At 34.8% G+C, this 18,721-nt stretch overlaps 1 protein-coding gene across 8 annotated transcripts in view; it reads right to left on the reverse strand.

Moving 5' to 3' along the window:
• Positions 1-18,721, reverse strand: part of GRIK2 (glutamate ionotropic receptor kainate type subunit 2) — a 700,667-nt gene that overhangs the window by 445,909 nt on the left and 236,037 nt on the right. For all 8 annotated transcript variants that reach the window (XR_012433589.1, XM_005552268.4, XM_074037392.1 and 5 more), the window contains one exon: positions 17,518-17,775. Coding sequence is in view for 7 of the 8 variants with exons in the window: in XM_005552268.4 (XP_005552325.3) it covers positions 17,518-17,775 (258 nt within the window). In the remaining variant the exon portion in view is untranslated. The remainder of the gene's footprint in view (positions 1-17,517; positions 17,776-18,721) is intronic.

The following is an 18,721-nucleotide window of genomic DNA, read 5'->3' on the forward strand; positions in this document are numbered from 1 at the left end:
GATATCACTTTACACCCATCAACATGAATACTATCTATCTATCTATCTATCTATCTATCTATCTATCTATCTATCTATCTATGTTAGTGAGGATATGGATAAATTAGAACTCTTGTGCACTGTTGGTAGGAATTATGTTATATCCATTATGGAAAACAGTATGATGGTTCTGCAGAAAGTTAAACATAGAATTAATATATGATCCAGCAATTCCACATCTGGGTATATAATGAAAAGAATTGAGAACAGGGCCTCAGAGAGATATTTGTTTACCCGTGTTCATAGCAGCATTATTTATAATAGCTAAAAGGTGGAAACAACCCAAGTATTTGATGAATGAATGGATAAAGAATATGTGACACTTATATACAATGGAATATTATTCAGCCTTAAAAAGGCAGAAAATTTTAACACGTTACAACATAGCAACATCGATGAACCTTGAAAATGCTATTTTAAGTGAAATAAACCAGTACATAAAGACAAACGCTGTATAATTCGATTTATATGAGATATCTAGAGTAGTTAATTTCATAGAAACACAAAGCAGAATGGTGGTTTCTGGAGACCATTGAAAGAGAAATGGAGAATGGTTGTTTAATGCATACAGAAGTTTAGTTTTGCAAGATGAAAATGCTCTGGAGATTGCTTGCACTACAATGAATTTTTTAACACTACTGAATTGTATATTTAAAAATGGTTAAGATGTCAAATTGTATGTGTATTTTACCACAATTACAAATTTTAAAAATCTGAATACGAGATTATGGTATTGTTATACATGTTCTAAGAAAACTACAAATGTTTAAGTGTCTTTACTCTGAGACAGAATTTTGTTTTATTTTGCAAAATTCTTTAAAAGTTAATTTAGAAAGTAAAACTATTTATATATGTATATTAAATGAGTATTATAGTATTATAGAACTGTTTTACAAAGTCTTTGGTAACCAATTCTATTCTCCTAAATAGTGAAGCAGCTACAACAAAAAATTAAACTGTACCAAGAAAAATGCATATATAAATATGTAAACAATACCACAATAGATCACTCACTGTGCATATAAATTTTGTCCTGCATAATTTGGATTTACTCTACTCCACATAAAAGAAAAAAGGCATTTGAAAGAATTATTGTTTAATGGCAGAGAAAACCATTCTATTTATCTCTGGTTTTCCAGTAGGCTCTGTGAATGCTCTTTGATCTTTGCTGGAGGCTATAAGCACATGGAATCCTTTTTCAATAGTGTAAAAGCTCAGACCTGGACAATGTTTGGAAACCCTTTAGATTTGTCTTCTTAACACACAAATACAAATATCTTTGCTAGGTTATTTCCTAATATATAGTAGTTGTTTTCTTTAATAATAGGAAAAATTATGTTTAAAATTATATTTAAAATATTGATCTAGTCTCTTTGCTGAATTTCTAATGGCATCTGATGATATTTAAAAGAAAAAAAAAGCTCATCATTTGTAATTTTTGGTCTCTCAATATGCCAGCCAGACAGCTCTCTGACCTTCAGCCATATTTTTGGAAAAGGAATTATAGCTTGTCATTTTTCATTGTGTTATTAATAGGGTAATTAACAAGTGAGTGTTAAGATTTTAAGGGCTGACTTAATTTTCTTTCTTTAATGTCAACTCAATTATTTCAATTGGATAAAAAGTTCATTGTGAAAGTGGAATGGGGGATTTAAAAAATATACTTAAATGACAAGTCAGAATCATAACACATGTAATTAATTAGTACTTTTTGTACATTTTTTAAAAGTTAAATTGAAAAGTAAAACTATAAATTTATATGAAAAGGATATTATAAAACATTCTAGCATATCAGATTGTTTTAAATCTCAATGTATACTTCACAATTTATACTGTATTTACAGGGGAATGTTCTTCCTTCATATTAAAGCTAATTTAAAGCCATTTTGAATACTCTTAAGGACAAGAATATTTAGCAGAATAATTGCTACTCAATGTTGAAGTTCAGACAAGTGTTTTTAAGAAGTGATTGATAATTTTGTCAGAGTTAAATTACTAAAAAATTATGCTTGTTTAAACATTTTAAATTTGTTTTACATACAAAATGAGGCCGTTGTTTATCATATGGATCAGTTCGACTGAATGTCAATTTGTTTCAAAATATGAAAATTTGTATATTAGTCAAGATTGGCTAGATCAGTGGTTCTCAAGTGGGGTTGCTAAACTAACGGCATCATGATTGCCCAGAAACTTATTAGAAAAAGAAATTATTAGGCCACAACTATACCTATGAAATCAGAAACTGGGAGTCAGTCTAGCAAGCAGTGCTTTATCAAGCCTTCCTAACGTTTTTAATACACATTGAAATTCAACAACCACTTGACTAGGTTATACTATAGTAAAAATCATCCCCCCACCCAAATCACAGTGATTTAACAGAACAAGATTTCATGTGTCATAAAAGCGAGGTCTGCTGTAGGTCCAGATAATTCTCTAGGGTAGCAATCTTTGATATTTTGGCAGTATTTTAGAATGCTTTGAACTTGAGCACAATTGCTATGTTGGGGAAAGAATGAGTTGGAGAGGCAGAGCAAGGCAATTAAATGAGTCCACCTGGAAGTGAACAACACCGCTTATCACACTTCATCAGCTAAAGCAATCCACTTGGCCACACCAAGGATTTGGAAACTGCAACTCTTTGAGGTTTAGAAGTGAAGGTAACCAGAGATATTGGTAAATGTGAGGAATGCCTACTACAATTAGCTATGTTTCCAAATGCAATCACCTGAATATAACTCTAGAGTTACTGAATCATAGAGATTTGCCTAGGAATCTTTAGTTTTAACAGTAGCCCAGATATTTTATTCCCTGTTATGAATTACATTTAAAAACCAGTGCTTTGAGTTATAACTGTAATATATGTTACACAGTAAGTTTTGTTTTCTCAAAAGAAAGATTACTGGGCTTACAAAAATATAAGTATTTACGAATAGTAAAATAATTCCTTTGGGGATAAGAAGAGGTGCATGTTAGGCTTTGTATTTTCATTACGGTTGGTTAGAATTCTGTTTGTAACAAGATATTATTAGTATGCATTTAATGCATTCATGCAAAAGTTATTTCTTTGGTTCCTTTTTGAGTCACTGAAATATTATCCTAGTGGACACTGTTCCACCTCTAACTTGGAAGAACTTGGACTGGACAATTAGCCTGTCTAGAATTTGAGTTTTAATTATTTTCTTGCATTCTGAAAATGTTAGATTCTTAGATAATGTTATCTCTGAATATACCATATGTACCATATATTTAAAACAAGGTAAAAGTTTATAGAAAGCTGAGTAGCAAATATTAGGTCCCAGAAAACAAAACTATATATATGTATGTAGGTAGGTAGGTATGTGAGTATTTATTTACTGAGATGGAGTCTCGCTCTCTCGCCCAGACTGGTGTGCAGTGGCACAATCTACACTCACTGAAACCTCTGCCTCCTGGGTTCAAGTGATTATCATGCCTCAGCCTCCCGAGTGGCTGGGATTACAGGCACGCACCACCATGCCCGGCTAATTTTAGTATTTTTTAGTAGAGACAGGGTTTCACCATGTTGGCTGGGTCTCCAACTTCTGACGTCAAGTGATCTGCCCTCCTCGGCCTCCCAAAGTGCTGGGATTACAGGCGTGAGCCACCATGCCCAGCCAGAAAACTGATTTTTAAAAGACAGTTATGTTGACCTAGTGAATCACATGTATCAAACATAGGTTTAAATTTAATCCAGATAGGATCTAGAATTTTTTAGAGGTATTTCTGATACAGAATCATTTATTTTTAATTAACTATTAAATAAATGACCATGTTAGAATTATTTCTCCTCTTTATCTGAAATCTTGTTGCAATTAAAAATCAATACTGTCAATTATTAGGGGCCAGTGTTATGGACTACAATCATTACTATGCAACTAATATATAAAAATGAACTTCTGGCCGGATGCGGTGGCTCACGCCTGTAACCCCAGCACTTTGGGAGGTCGAAGTGGGTGGATCACGAGGTCAGGAGATCGAGACCATCCTGGCCAGCATGGTGAAATCCCATCTCCACTAAAAATGCAAAAATTAGCCGGGCATGGTGGCACACGCCTGTAGTCTCACCACTCAGGAGGCTGAGGCAGGAGAATAGCCTGAATCTGGAAGGTGGGTGGTTGCAGTGAGCCAAGGTAGCACCACTGCACTCCAGCCTGGTGACAGAGCAAGACTCCCTCTCAACAACAACAACAAAAGTGAACTTTTATGTGGACAAGTCCTTATGCTGAACTATTTTTTGTTTGTGTATTTGAGACAGAATCTCACTTTGTTGCTCAGGCTGGAGTAGGGTGGTGCAATCATGGTTCACTGTAGCCTCAACTTCCTGGGATCAAGCAATCTTCTCACCTCAGCCTCCTGAGTATCTGGGGTTACAGGTGAGTGCAACCACACTTAGCTAATTATTATTATTTTTTTTCTCTAGAGACCAGGTTTCACTATGTTGCCCAGGCTTACACAAAGCTATTTTAAAAGAAATGACATTATTATTACTAAAATAGTAACGAAACATATACATATGTAATCGTATATCTACAGAGCTACATACACACACACACGCACACACACACACATACACACATAAAACAAATGACAGATGTCATAATAGTCTCCTTTGGTTTTTAGATTTTCCCAAAACTCATCATCAAAACTAAAACATGGCTCCTTTGGCTCAAAATTCTTAATCTGTTTTCCCCCTTGGTTATATTTTTCCTCCTTGCTTTTTCTGAAACACTTTTCTTTTTGATATGGCATAATAACTTAGTTTATTCAAGTCTTAGTTCAAATGTCATTTTCTAAGTAAGGTATTTTCTGACAACTCTACTTAATACTGCAATATTTCTTCCAATATACTCCTTACACATCTCTCCTGCTTTATTTCTCTTCATAACACCTATCACATTTGATACTATAGCATAAACATATTTATTATTGTTTATCACCTTACATTAGAATGTAAGCTCCATAAGGCAAATAATTTTTGTCTGTTTTGTTTCCTTATATATCTCCAGTACCTAGAACAGTGCTGACACATACTAGATACTTGATAATTATTTGTGGAGTAAATAAAGTAATAAAAAAAAACAAATGAGTAAATGAATAAATAGATAAATAAATTGTAAGAGATTTAGAGCTTCCATGACCAGGACAGCATCACCCCTGCTAAATTACTTATGTGAGGATGCTAAAAATAAGACTTACTACAGAAATGAAGATGAACTATTTTATCTACTAAGGTAACTCTTGAATCAAGAAATAATATTCTAAATATGCTAGACTATTTCTAAGTATTAGCAATACTTAGAAATTCTAATATTTAGAAGTATTCTAGCATTAGAAATACTTAGAAATTCTAATACTTAGAAGTATTCTAGCATATTTAGAATATTAAGAAATAATTTATAAATATTTAGAAATAATATTCTAAATATTAGAATATTTCTAAATATATAGAAATAATATTCTTGCATGATGCAAGAGTTACTTTAGTAGATAAAATAGTTACACAAAGGAATAGAGTTATCCATTCACACATGGACAGGAGTCAGAGAAGGTTACTTAACAAGACTATTTTAAGGTACATCTTAAAGGTGATAAATAGGCCACCAAATGGGAAAGACACATCAGGCAGAGAGGACAACTTGTGCACAGCAAAGAGACTGAGACAGCATACCGTGCTTGGTAAGAGAGAGCTATAATTATTCAAGGAAATCTGTAGCACAATATTAAGAGGAGGAATACCAGAAATTTAAAATCAGAGAGGTATGAGAGTGTCAGTGATGGACACTGTATGTGTCATGCTGAGGAACAATTCATTTTTCTCCTAATTGGGGAGACAATGAACAGCTTTAAGCTTGGGAATGACCTCATGAGACTATCATTTCAAAAAAAGACCCTTTTCTCTATGTCAGACAGATGCATTTAAATAGAGCAGCAGGCAGGACATGGTTCAGGCACTAAATGATATTAACTAAGACAAGGATAGAAACGAGGAGTAAATTTGAGAAATGTGAGATAAAAATGAGAAGTCTAAGTGATCAATTGAAAATAGAGGGTGAGAGAGAGGAAAGAATCTAGAATGATCCCTAGGGATCTGATGTGGACAACCCAATAAAGAGGGAAATTCAGGAGAAAAAAGCAAATTTGGTGCAAAGATACTGAGTTTGGGTCTTGTTATGTTGCGTTATATGTACCTATGAGGCATTCAGATAAAGATGATCAGTGATGGCTGGAACTGTGAGTATGGGAGGTCAGTACAAACAACTGAAGATGTAGATTGGTGAGTCTACAGCATACAGGTGCAGGAACACATGAGTCAGGTGAAAGGTTTTAGGGGGAACGAGGTAAACAATGAGAAGACAAGAAGACTGGGAATAAAATGTTGAACAACATCTTGAGTTAAGAAATAGGAAAAGAAAAAGGAGTTTAAGAGTATGAGAATGGGAATAAATGGCCAAAAAGAAGGAGGTAACACAGATAGAATGACAATGAAGAAGCCAAAGCAAAAGAATTTTATTTTTGCCCTGAAAAAACGGGTAGTCAACATTTTCAAGTGTTTCAGAGAGATGATACAAGAACTATCCTTCCCACTTCACCACACAGAAAGGAAGATAGCCAAGAACAAGGTAAGGCTGTAGTGGGCAGGAGGGCAGTACCTACCAAAAATGCGCATGCCAATATGCTTAAATTTAGAAAAATGTAAATTAAAAAATGGCAGTGTTTGACTATCACCAGAATTATTCTTCCTTCTTATTTTTCCCCCACAAAATGCAAATATTATTGAGGTTTGATACAAGACCTGCTCCTTCTACATCTTTAGATCTGGTATGTATTTACTCCACTATCTACAGAAACATGAATTGTGTTATTGCCATGGATTCAAACTTTTATTTTTGTCTTTCAGTGCTGGCATATATTTTAAAGGTTTTAAAACTTAGAGAATTAGTCCTATGAACATATTTGTAAATATTCAGTATCATTTAATCAGAACCCAAGAAATAATTTTATTTTATTTTATTTTTTATTTTTTCATTATACTTTAAGTTCTGGGATACGGGTGCAGATCATGCAGGTATGTTACATAGGTATACACGTGCCACGGTAGTTTGCTGCACCCATCAACCCGTCATCTACTTTAGGTATTTCTCCAATGCTATCCCTCTAATAATCCCCTACCCCCTGACAGGCCCCAGTGTGTGATGTGCCCCCTCTGTGTCCATGTGTTCTCATTGTTCATCTCCCACTTATGAGTGAGAACATCCTGTGCTTGGTTTTCTGTTCCTATGTTAGTTTGTTGAGAATGATGGTTTCAAGCTTCATCTATGACACTGCAAAGAATGTGAACTCATCGTTTTTTATGGCTGCATAGCATTCCATGGTGTATATGTGCCACATTTTCTTTATCCAGTCTATCATTGATGGGCATTTGAGTTGATTCCAAGTCTTTGCTATTGTGAACAGTGCTGCAATAAACATATGTGTGTATGTGCCTTTATAGTAGAATGATTTATAATCCTTGGGGTATATACCCAGTAATGGGATTACTGGGTCAAATGGTATTTCTGGTTCTAGATCCTTGAGGAATCACCACACTGTCTTCCACAATGGTTGAACTAATTTACACTCCCACCAACAGTGTAAAAGCATTGCTATTTCTACACATTCTCTCCAACATCTGTTGTTTCCTGACTTTTTAGTGATTGCTATTCTAATTGGTATGACATGGTATCTCATTGTGGTTTTGATTTGCATTTCTCTAATGACCAGCAATGATGAGCTTTCTTTCATATGTTTGTTGGCCACAAAAATGTCTTTTGAGAAGTATCTGTTCATATCCTTCACCCACTTTTTGATGGAGTTGTTTTTTCTTGTAAATTTGGTTAAGTTCCTTGTAGATTCTGGATATTAGCCCTTTGTCAGATGGATAGATTGCAAAAATTTTCTCCCATTCTGTAGGTGGCCTGTTCACTCTGATGATAGTTTCTTTTGCAGTGCAGAAGCTGTTTAGTTTAATTAGACCCCATTAGTCAATCTTGGCTTTTGTTGCCATCGTTTTAGTCATGAAATCTTTGCCAATGCCTATGTCCCAAATGGTATTGCCTAGGTTTTCTTCTAGGGTTTTTAGGGTTTTTGGTCTTATGTTTAAGTCTTTAATCCATCTTGAGTTAATTTTTTTCTAAAATATTTTTTTATGATTGCTTAAATAGGAATAAAAAATAAGTTCAAGCATAACCAGCTGTGTGGAAATACTACTACACCAAGCTATGTAATCAACTATATCCAAATAATTAAGTTTAACTCATAATTGCTAATTGTATTTGCACTTGGAATTAGAGAACACAGCACTTGAAGCTTGTATTTAAAATGTGCAACATATAATCACCTGAGATCCAAATTACCCCACTCCTTAAAATAAAATTGGAATTATTTGATTGTATGCTTGATAATATAAAAATTATCTTATTCAAAAATTAGTGTCTTCCAGGAATATGTATTTTTATATTAACTTTAATTTTATTTTATCCTATTTAAATATATGTACAAGATAAAATAAAATGAGTTTTCACTATTAATTGACTTTCCATTATACTATGCTAACTCCAAAAGCACACAAAAATGTATCTAAAGCAGTCTATAAATATACTTCATCCAAATGAATAAAGTTAGTGTTTTAAGAAAGTGTTTTTGTTTTTGCTTAAGATAAAAGCTTTGGCTTTTTTTTTTCTTTCCTTGTGATCATATCATAGAAATTAGTGAAGGCTCAAGTTGGTAAATATTACAATTTCTAAAAATATTTCTGCTTTTCCTTCACTAATTAAAAGAATGTACATTCTGTCCATAAGCTCTTCTCATGTCTATATTTATCTCCATGGCTGCCCACCAACTAACCCCTTTCTTTTGTACTATCACCCTATTTTTGTTTCATTGTTTTTTGCTGATTTTCTTCATTTCCTAATACTACAAAGAAGTTCAAATGAAGGGCAAAGCAAAATGCCAATGGAAGCATTATATGTCTGCCAAGACCGAGTTCCTATTTTTAAGATGTATTTATGATACATCCAATACCACTGAATGATAGCAAGTGAATATTTCATAGATGTTTCAAACTTCATATGTTAAAAAGCAGACACCATCTTCTCTCTCGAAGCTCTTTTTCTTGTTTTCCCCTTCTAGGTAAATGTGCCACTGATCAGTATCCCCAACTAGAAACATAGAGTAATGCTTATCTCCTGTCTTCATCACTCTTTCCCGGCATCCACTTACTAAATTCTACAATCTGTATCTCCTAAGTCCTCTTAGAATTCTTCACATCAACATTATTCCATCAAAACCTTAATTGAAACTGTCATCTCTTTTCAAATTGGCTAATTCAGGAATTCTCCTGCTTCCAGTGTTGCCTTATTGTTCTCCATATCTCATATCCCCAACACATTCCCCACAGTGCAGTCAGAAAGCCATTACCAAAAATAGTTCTAATCATGCCATTATCTTGCTTAAAATAATGATTTTTAAAAAGAGCCAAGAAAAAAAAAACCCACAAAATGAAACAACTAACATCATGTCACAGTATTTAACAGAGTGGATTCTAAAGTTGACTGCCTAGTTTCGAAACCCAGATCTATAACTTATGTGTTGTGTAATCTTGGGCAAATTACTTCAACTCACTGCATCTGAATTTTCTCATATTAAAACAGTGGGATTACAAGCTACATGCTGCTTCTGTTTTTTTTCGCAGAACTCTAAATGATATGCTCTTCGTGTGTATGTGTGTGTGTTTGTAGAGAAATAGAATGGAAAGAAATCTAAAATGATTAACTTGATGGTAAAAATTTTGATTGTTTTATCTTTTTATTAAACTTTATTGTGGTTCCTGAATTTCCTATAATAATCATGTATCAATTTCAAAAATTGTAAGATTAATAATATTTTCTTTATCATAGAGTTTAGTGAAGAAAAAGTGGCACATGGCCCATAGCATTTATATTGTTGAAAGTTTTAAATTCCTGGTATGTTTCCTCTATGAGTCACTTTACATGACAACAATCCTGTGAAGTATGATACATATTATCCTCACCTCATACATGCATCAATTCTCAGAGTTTTAATGGTCAAATCCCTTGCTAAAAACTACACAATGAGGTCAGGATTTCAATCTAGAATGTTCTGACACCAAAGACCATAGTAACCACAATAGCCCAGAGTGACAGATGGCCCTCTATGTCCTTTTCTGAGTTTCCAAGAAAATGATGAATGGATATATGCCAATTTTTGAGGCATTCCATGGTGGTTTGAAAGCAGGCTTACATCACACAAACATCACTGATATTGCTATAACCAGGCAGATTCCAGGGCAGGATGGACAAGAAAAGGTGGACTTGGTAGTAAAAAACTATTTGTGATATTACCTATGCTAGCTTTTTATAAAATCCATTGATCATTCCTCATCTTCCTTGTTTCTGTTAGTCATAATGAAGTGCTTACAATTTCCTGACAAACTGTCTCCCTCAGGCATCCTCACATTTACACATGTTGTACCCTGTAGACTCTTCTCCAGTGGCAGCATTTTTACTTACCCTTCATGATAATTTTATAATAATGTCACTTTCTCTAAAACTCTTCTCCATCCTTTCCAGGCAGCTTCTTCTCCTGAGATTCCATGATATTGTTTTCTTGCCTCTCTATGCACCTGCACCTGTTACACTAGAATATAGTGTTATTCTCTCCCAACTTACTCTACTCTGAGCCTATGGAGAAGGTCAAAGTTTTATCTATAATTCTTGTCCCCTCTGCCTAAGATAGCAACTGGTATACAGAAATTTAATAAATAATTGCTCAAATAAATATACATACATACATACACACACACACATTTATATATGTTTAATTGCAGTTGAAATGAAACAAACACAATCCACTCTAACTTTCTTATAAAATTTTTGAAATCATAAAAATGTCATGTCCATATATCTGAAAATTATGGTTGAATCTATTTATTCCATGGCAAGTAGTTAAAGGCTACTTAACCCAATTTGACTTTGGGCAGAATACTTAACTCATTGGAATTATCTTGCTTAAAAATGGATATAACACATTGTCCTATTATTAAGAAGTATTAAGGTACTTTCACAACCCAGGCAACATTCTAGATGCTGGTGATAAAACAGTGAGCAGCCTTAGGGTTCACCCTGCTCAGATGTGTGGTTGATCCAGTAGAAGATCCATCCAACAAAAGCCATTCAGAGTGTGATGAGAGTTCTCATGCGGGTGGGGATGGTCATGGGAGTTTCCATGGTCCTTTGGGATGTGTTTGGAGAGACCTATTCCAGACTTGAAAGCAGGGGTCAGGGCAGCCTTTCTTTGTGACACCCAAGCCAGATGGTATGCATGAGTGTGTTTGTGCAAATGTGCACATGCGTGTGTGTGCACTTGGTGGCTATGAGGAACAGGATCAGAAAGAGAGCTTTCCAGATGAATAGAATATTATTTTCAACAACTAAAAGGTGTCTACCGGATCAATTTGAAATAAATTGGTGGGGGATTTGGACACAAATATCACTGGACAAGTACAGGGGCTAGATCACATCAAGCATTATAAGTCTTCTTAAAAATGCCTTGGAGGAATGAGAAGCTATTAAGAGGGAAATGACTCAGATTTGCATTTTAAAAAAATTACACTAACTGCAATGGAGAAACTAGAAAACGGGAGACCAGTTGGAAGGCTGTTAATAATCCAGCTGAGAGAGGGAGATGATTTCAACCTAAGAAGTGGTAGGGGGTAGGAAAAAAATAAAAGATTTGAGAGATAATACAAGTATAGAATTGACAACCAATTGTTGTGGAGTCAAAAGAATCAAGGAAGACGTTCATATTTCTGGTTTAGGCTCTGGTGGGCAGGAGAGCCAGTCACTGGAGATAACAGGTATGATGTCATGATCACCTGTTTCTCTTGGGACACATAAAATTGTTTTGAAGATTAAGTGAAATAGTTTATGTGACAGCAACTACCACAATGTCAATTCATAGTGCATTATAACTCATTTCTGCAGTCATTTCCATTCCCTTCTTGTCTTTTCTGAAGTTGTACCAGTAATTTAGTAGTAAAACTGGGAATAGAATCCCAAGCTTCTGTTTACCAGTCCAGAGTTTTTTTGTTAATGGACTGCTGATCTATAAACAAAGATGAAACACAGGGATTTTAAAGCAAATATGAACAACTTATTCTGGAATTGCTTACAAGCTGTCATCTAGCCAACTTATTTTTAGTTTATATTTAAAATGAATCATATGTTCCAAAATGACTGACAGAAACACAGCTTTGTTTCTGAAGCCAATTCTTTTCCATCATTTTTGGACATCATTCAGAGCTATAACAGACTTTCAGGGTGTTTAAAAGCATTCATCCATGACAACAACAAATGCTAATTATCATAAAAAATAAATGGCTCCTGTTAACATCATTTTAAGAATTTCTCCTATTCCAGCACTATATTTCATTTATCATCCCATCTGTTTTGGGGGTGGGAACAAAGACTGGATGAAAGTATAATTATCATGTATCAAACTGGACAACACAACAAAACAGAAATGAATACAAATGGGAGGAATAGCATACATAATAAATACATATGGAAAGGAAAAAGGAAACATGTTAATAAAATGGCACCTGTGTGTCCTGCAGTAAAAGCAGATACATAAGTCCATCATAAAGACAGTAATGTTTATCTTATTGTGTATGAGGTGGAGTTTTTCCCATTTCAGTTCACAGTCCAAGCGATAATCAGATTTCCTATCGCATCATCCAATAGTCATCTTGCTCTTTTGAGAAATTTACAAATTCTCTTTGCTGAATTCTATCATTAAAACTATACCTTGCAAATATTCACAAACTATGCATCAAGCAAAGGTCTAATACCCAGAATCTATATGAAACTGAAATAAATAAACAAGCAACAAACAAATAACCCCACTAAAAAGTGAGCAAAGGACATGAACAGACACTTCTCAAAAGATGTACATGTAGCCAACAAACACATGAAAGAAATGTTCCCGAGGCAGGCAGATCACGAGGTCAGGATATCGAGACCATCCTGGCTAACACGGTGAAACCCCGTCTGTACTAAAAATACAAAAAATCAGGCGGGCATGGTGGCGGGCGCCTGTAGTCCCAGCTACTCGGGAGGCTGAGGCAGGAGAATAGCGTGAACCCAGGAGGCGGAGCTTGCAGTGAGCCGAGATCACGCCACTGCACTGCAGCCTGGGCGACAGAGCGAGACTCCGTCTCAAAAAAAAAAAAAAAAAAAAAAAAAAGAAATGTTCAACATCACTAATCATCAGAGAAATGCAAAACAAAACCTCAATGAGATACCATTTCACACTAGTCTGAATGGCTATTATTAAGAAGTCAAAAAAATAAATGTTGGCAAGGTTGCAGAGAAAAAGAAATGCTTGTACAGTTTGGTGGTAATGTAAATTAGTTCAGCCATTGTAGAAAGAAGTTTGGAGATTTTTAAAAGAGCTAAAAATAGAACTACATTTGACCCACCAATACCATTACTGGGTATACACACAAAGGAAAATAGATGATTCTATCAAATAGACACATGCATGCATATGTTCATCACAGCACTATTCACAACAGCAAAGACATGGAATCAACCAAGATGACCATCAATGGTGGATTGAATAAAGAAAATGTGGTACATATACACCATGGAATACTATGCAGCCATAAAAAGAACAAAATTATGTTCTCTGCAGCAACATGGATGTAGCTGGAGACCATTATCCTAAGTGAATTACAGAGGAACAGAAAACCAAATGCTGCATGTTCTTATTTATACGTGGGAGCTAAACATTTGGTACATATGTACATAAATTTGGGAAAAATAGACACTGGAGACTACAAGAGTGGGGAGGGAGAGAAGAGGGTAAGGCTTGAAAAACTACCTATTGGATACCATGTTCATTGGGTGATGGGTTCAGTTGTACCCAATCCTCAGCATCACACAATATACCCCTGTAACAAACCTGAACATGCACTGATTTTTTTTTTTTTTTTTTTTTTTTTTTTGAGACGGAGTCTCGCTCTGTCACCCAGGCTGGAGTGGAGTGGCCGGATCTCAGCTCACTGCAAGCTCCGCCTCCCGGGTTCACTCCATTCTCCTGCCTCAGCCTCCCAAGTAGCTGGGACTACAAGCGCCCACCACCTCGCCTGGCTAGTTTTTTGTATTGTTTAGTAGAGACGGGGTTTCACCATGTTAGCCAGGATGGTCTCGATCTCCTGACCTTGTGATCCACCCGTCTCGGCCTCCCAAAGTGCTGGAATTACAGGCTTGAGCCACTGAAAGTTGAAAAAAATTCTACCTTGAGACATTGAAACATAAACAAAAAGACAAAAAGTCTACTATATATTTATAAATACATTTCAAAGGAACTCTTCTGCCTATCTTAGAGTCAGTTCTATCATATTAAATAATCAAAAACACTCAAGTTCTCAAAAATGCTGTAAAGTAAGAGGCAACAATTGGTCAGTTACAAGTGCAATTATCCCACTTCAAATAGTATTAAAAGTATGAGTAATTACATGTCCCTCAATAGGGATTAGAAGCTCAACAAGGGCTGGGCCTTTGTTTCCTTTAGTGGCATATAATTCCTTTCATGGCATATAACTCTCCCTGGCATGTATCAGTTGATAATCAAAATTCATTGAATTAAACGTTGCATAAAATATAACAGCAATATGTTTTATTCTTCAGAGGATTTTAATACATATTTATTCTATGAATAATTCTGTAACAACTCTAAGTTAGCATTACCACTTAAATAATCAGGCCTTTCAAATATCCAAGTATCTATGTCACCTTCAAAGCCAAGGGAGTGGCAAAGTTCCCTTTAAATAGTAACTAGTAACTAAATAGTAAGCATTTTAATAAATTTAATTTGAGGTCAGGACTCCATTAAATGTATATAATTAACTAGCTATACATATGTCCCTATTTATATTTGTCTCAATTATATAATTGAGAATATAATTTAAAGCAGGGATAGATCAATTACATGAGGCTGTATTTTACCAAACTATTGTAGGACCTGATTGCAAATCCCATTATCTATTTAGTGAATCACTTAAGAATCATATGTATTAAATAAAAATGCCACACATGTGCATGTGCACACATACACATAGGATAGTGAAGAAAGGTAATATGTCTATAGACGTTTTGAATACTTGTCAATTTTCTTCCTCCTAGGAGGAGTTTAAGGATGATAATAAATACAAAATATCACATGTATGATATACATATCTGTGTGCATGGATGTATGTATATAATGTATCCATTATAAGGATATATGATGTTTGGACCACCTATACATGAATTATGTCAGGAAGGAATGGAGAAGTAAACAATCCACAGATTAACAATGCATATGTATCTATATTTATATATTTTTGTAGATGACCATCCCTAAGCATAAGTGGACCAACTTGAAACAGGATCCCTTGGATCATTTTATTACACATACTCACAGAAATCATTCATATAGAACCTGACATTCAAAATTTAGAAAACGGAACTTTACCAGTGACAAAGAAGTAATGATTTAGGAAGAAAGCAATATAATAAATTTAATAGGTTTAATTTGAGCTAAAAGACATATCAAACGTACCTATTTTTAAGGACTCTTAATGATGTATTCCTAATTTTTAATTATTTATAAATATTTCACATTTTTAAATAAGAAAAATTACTCTAATTTGTATCTAGATGCATTTCGCTCTTTCTTATCTAAATGAAAATGTTTTTGAAATTATTTTCTGCTTTTTTAATCCTGTAGCTCCCAGTTTCCTATTCCTTTGAAAGAGTTCTCTGTCAATTTGCAGATGATCAATTTTATTGGCAAATGGGCAAATTTCTGCACAGAGTTCTATATACTGCATGCATGAACAAAATGTGCTCCTGGCATCCTTTGAGATAATTTAAATTCAAATGAAATTCAATCTCAATGTAATTATGAAAGTGTAGTCAAGTGTCCTGAAATAAAATGTTTTTATGTTCTAATTTAAAGAGCACTGTTTATATTTTGATAAGCATCTTAAAGTAAAATTAATTATCACTCTATAGTAAGCAAAATAGTATGCAGCTGCTTCACCAATGTAACTTCCAATGAAAATTAAAATTTCATTTTTATTGTTACTTTCTTGTATTTCTCTGAGACTTGTTTTTAACTGATAACTCAAGATAACCATTTGTATGCAAAAATAATAAAATGCATTAACACAAGAAAGCACGCAACCTGTAGTTAGCAAATATTTATTAAAATATTCCTTTAACCCACCGAACTAAATATCATTTAGTAAATTCTATTTTCTAAGTCTCTAAATGACATCTACACAAAAGCAGTTCCACAAACCTGAGTGTTTCAGTGAATATTACATTGTTCCACATATGAGTAAAAACTTTTCAAACCTTATAAAGTTTGTTACATTTTATATGCATTCTCTGCACATAAACAGCCAGATAAAATAGTGAGGCATAATTCTGAATTTCTTGGAAAGTTTCACTGACTCATCACAAGGCCTTGCCTTGAGAAACTACCCTAGCAAAAACTTCATTGCAGAAAAATTCTTTGAATAAGCATTTCAGAATGGGCCTGGTGGCTCACACCTGTAATCCCAGAAGTTTGGGAGGCCAAGGCGGGTGGATCATTTGAGGTCAGTAGTTCGAGACCAGCCTGGCCAGCATGGTGAAACCCTGACTCCACTGAAAATACAAAAATTAGCCAGAAGTGGTGGTATATACCTATAATCCCAGCTACTTGGGAAGCTGAGGCAGGAGAATTGCTTGAACCTGGGAGGCAGAGGTTGCAGTAAGCTGAGATCTCACCCTTGCATGCCAGCCTGGGTGACAGAGCGAGACTCACTCTCTCTCTGTCTATATATATATAGCAACACACACACACACACACATACACACACACACACACACACACACATTATTCAATATGATCTAAATTGTTAGACCATATTGTTTTTGAATACATGGATTCTTACTTTTTACATGATTGGAATTCTAAATATATATAAATGTGTGTATGTGTATGTGTGTGTGTGTGTGTGTGTGCGCGTGTGTCTGTCTATCTATCTATCTATCTATCTATCTATCTATCTATCTATCTATAATATTGTTTACTATATCTATCCTTCATTCAACCTACCAAACTAGCTGATCTTTCACAGGAATTAAAAAAATGCTTATTTTACAAATACAGAGAAGTATTCAATATAGGTATTCTTTGTTTAGATATGTGAAATTAGGATTGGTGTTTGATTCTTTCTTTCTACCTGCTAGTTTAATTTTCAAAAATCAAAACAAAACATAAAAGAATACAATAAGAACCTGGAATGCGCTTCAGAAAATTATCTATATTTAAAGCATAACTCCAAGAGCTACTGATTTTTCTTACCAGTGCTGTCATCATACACAACCGTGACGGTTTTCCACTTGAAAAACTGCACCAGGTCTAAAATGGCACGGCTGAGTGAAGAGAAGTCTGGGTAGAGACTGACATAGAAGGAATCTTTGTTGTCTGACACCTGGTGCTTCCAGCGGGTCTGTATGTGGGGAACTCCCAGAGCATTGCAGATGGACTGCACTGCATTTGCTGATGAGCTGTGTGAAGGCCCGAAGATGGCAGCCACCCCAAGAGACAGCTGATCACAGGCTGAAGAGGAGATAAAAGTCTGTCAATACTGAGAGGAGAGATGCCAGTATGCCAGCAGATACATTATTATTTTAAACCCAACGGTATCATCCTGAAGAAATATTTGTGTTTTAGAAAAATATTTATCTACTTTTCACTAATTTAAAATTTTGTCTGACTCTGAACATTTTCCATTTGTTACAAGGGAATTAACTAACCCAGATGCCTGCAGCTCAATGTTCAAATAATTCTATAAATAATGCCAGGGGAGGGAGAGAGAGAAGGAGAGAGAGGACGAATACTTTTTTTAATTTAAGGGGGCAGTGCTTGTTTTGGAAGACCAGTTTATATGAGGGGAATGAGGGAATAGTGCAGCTTCTCAAATTCACTAAACAGCTTTTACATTTTCCATTTCTTAATCAAAAGCCACATAGTTCTCCCTTTACCCATGCATTTAACTATGCTCACACACAGCTGAATATTTCCATATATCTGATGATACAGATCAGGTTATGCGAACACTCAGCTACACAAAACCTGTTATAGCTCTTAGAGAGTGATTTCATATGGATCAGTCTCATTGAGTAGAAAAACAGCAAAGTCATTAGACAAGTACTCAGTCATCTTTATATATTTGGTTTTGGATGCTATAAGTGTTTTCTATTATTCTAAACTATTTTTTAAAGTTTGTATTTACTCACAGAAAATTTTATTCATATCAATAATAACCACAGTAATTAAGAAAGGTGTGAACAAACTAGAGGGTATTCAGATTAAAATAGACTGTGCCGTGACCTGAACTTTCTATAAGGCACACTGACACAAATAGCGAGCTTGGGCCTAGAAAGTGAGTAACTATTGGGAACACAAAAATTATCTTTAAATATTTGAAGACCTGGCATGTGAAAGAAGCTTAAGTTTGTTTCGCTTGACGGGCAAAGGGGAATTAGAAAAAATAGAAGCTTCT

This window comes from Macaca fascicularis, chromosome 4 (assembly GCF_037993035.2).
Source record: "Macaca fascicularis isolate 582-1 chromosome 4, T2T-MFA8v1.1".
In the NCBI taxonomy this organism is placed as follows: domain Eukaryota; kingdom Metazoa; phylum Chordata; class Mammalia; order Primates; family Cercopithecidae; genus Macaca; species Macaca fascicularis.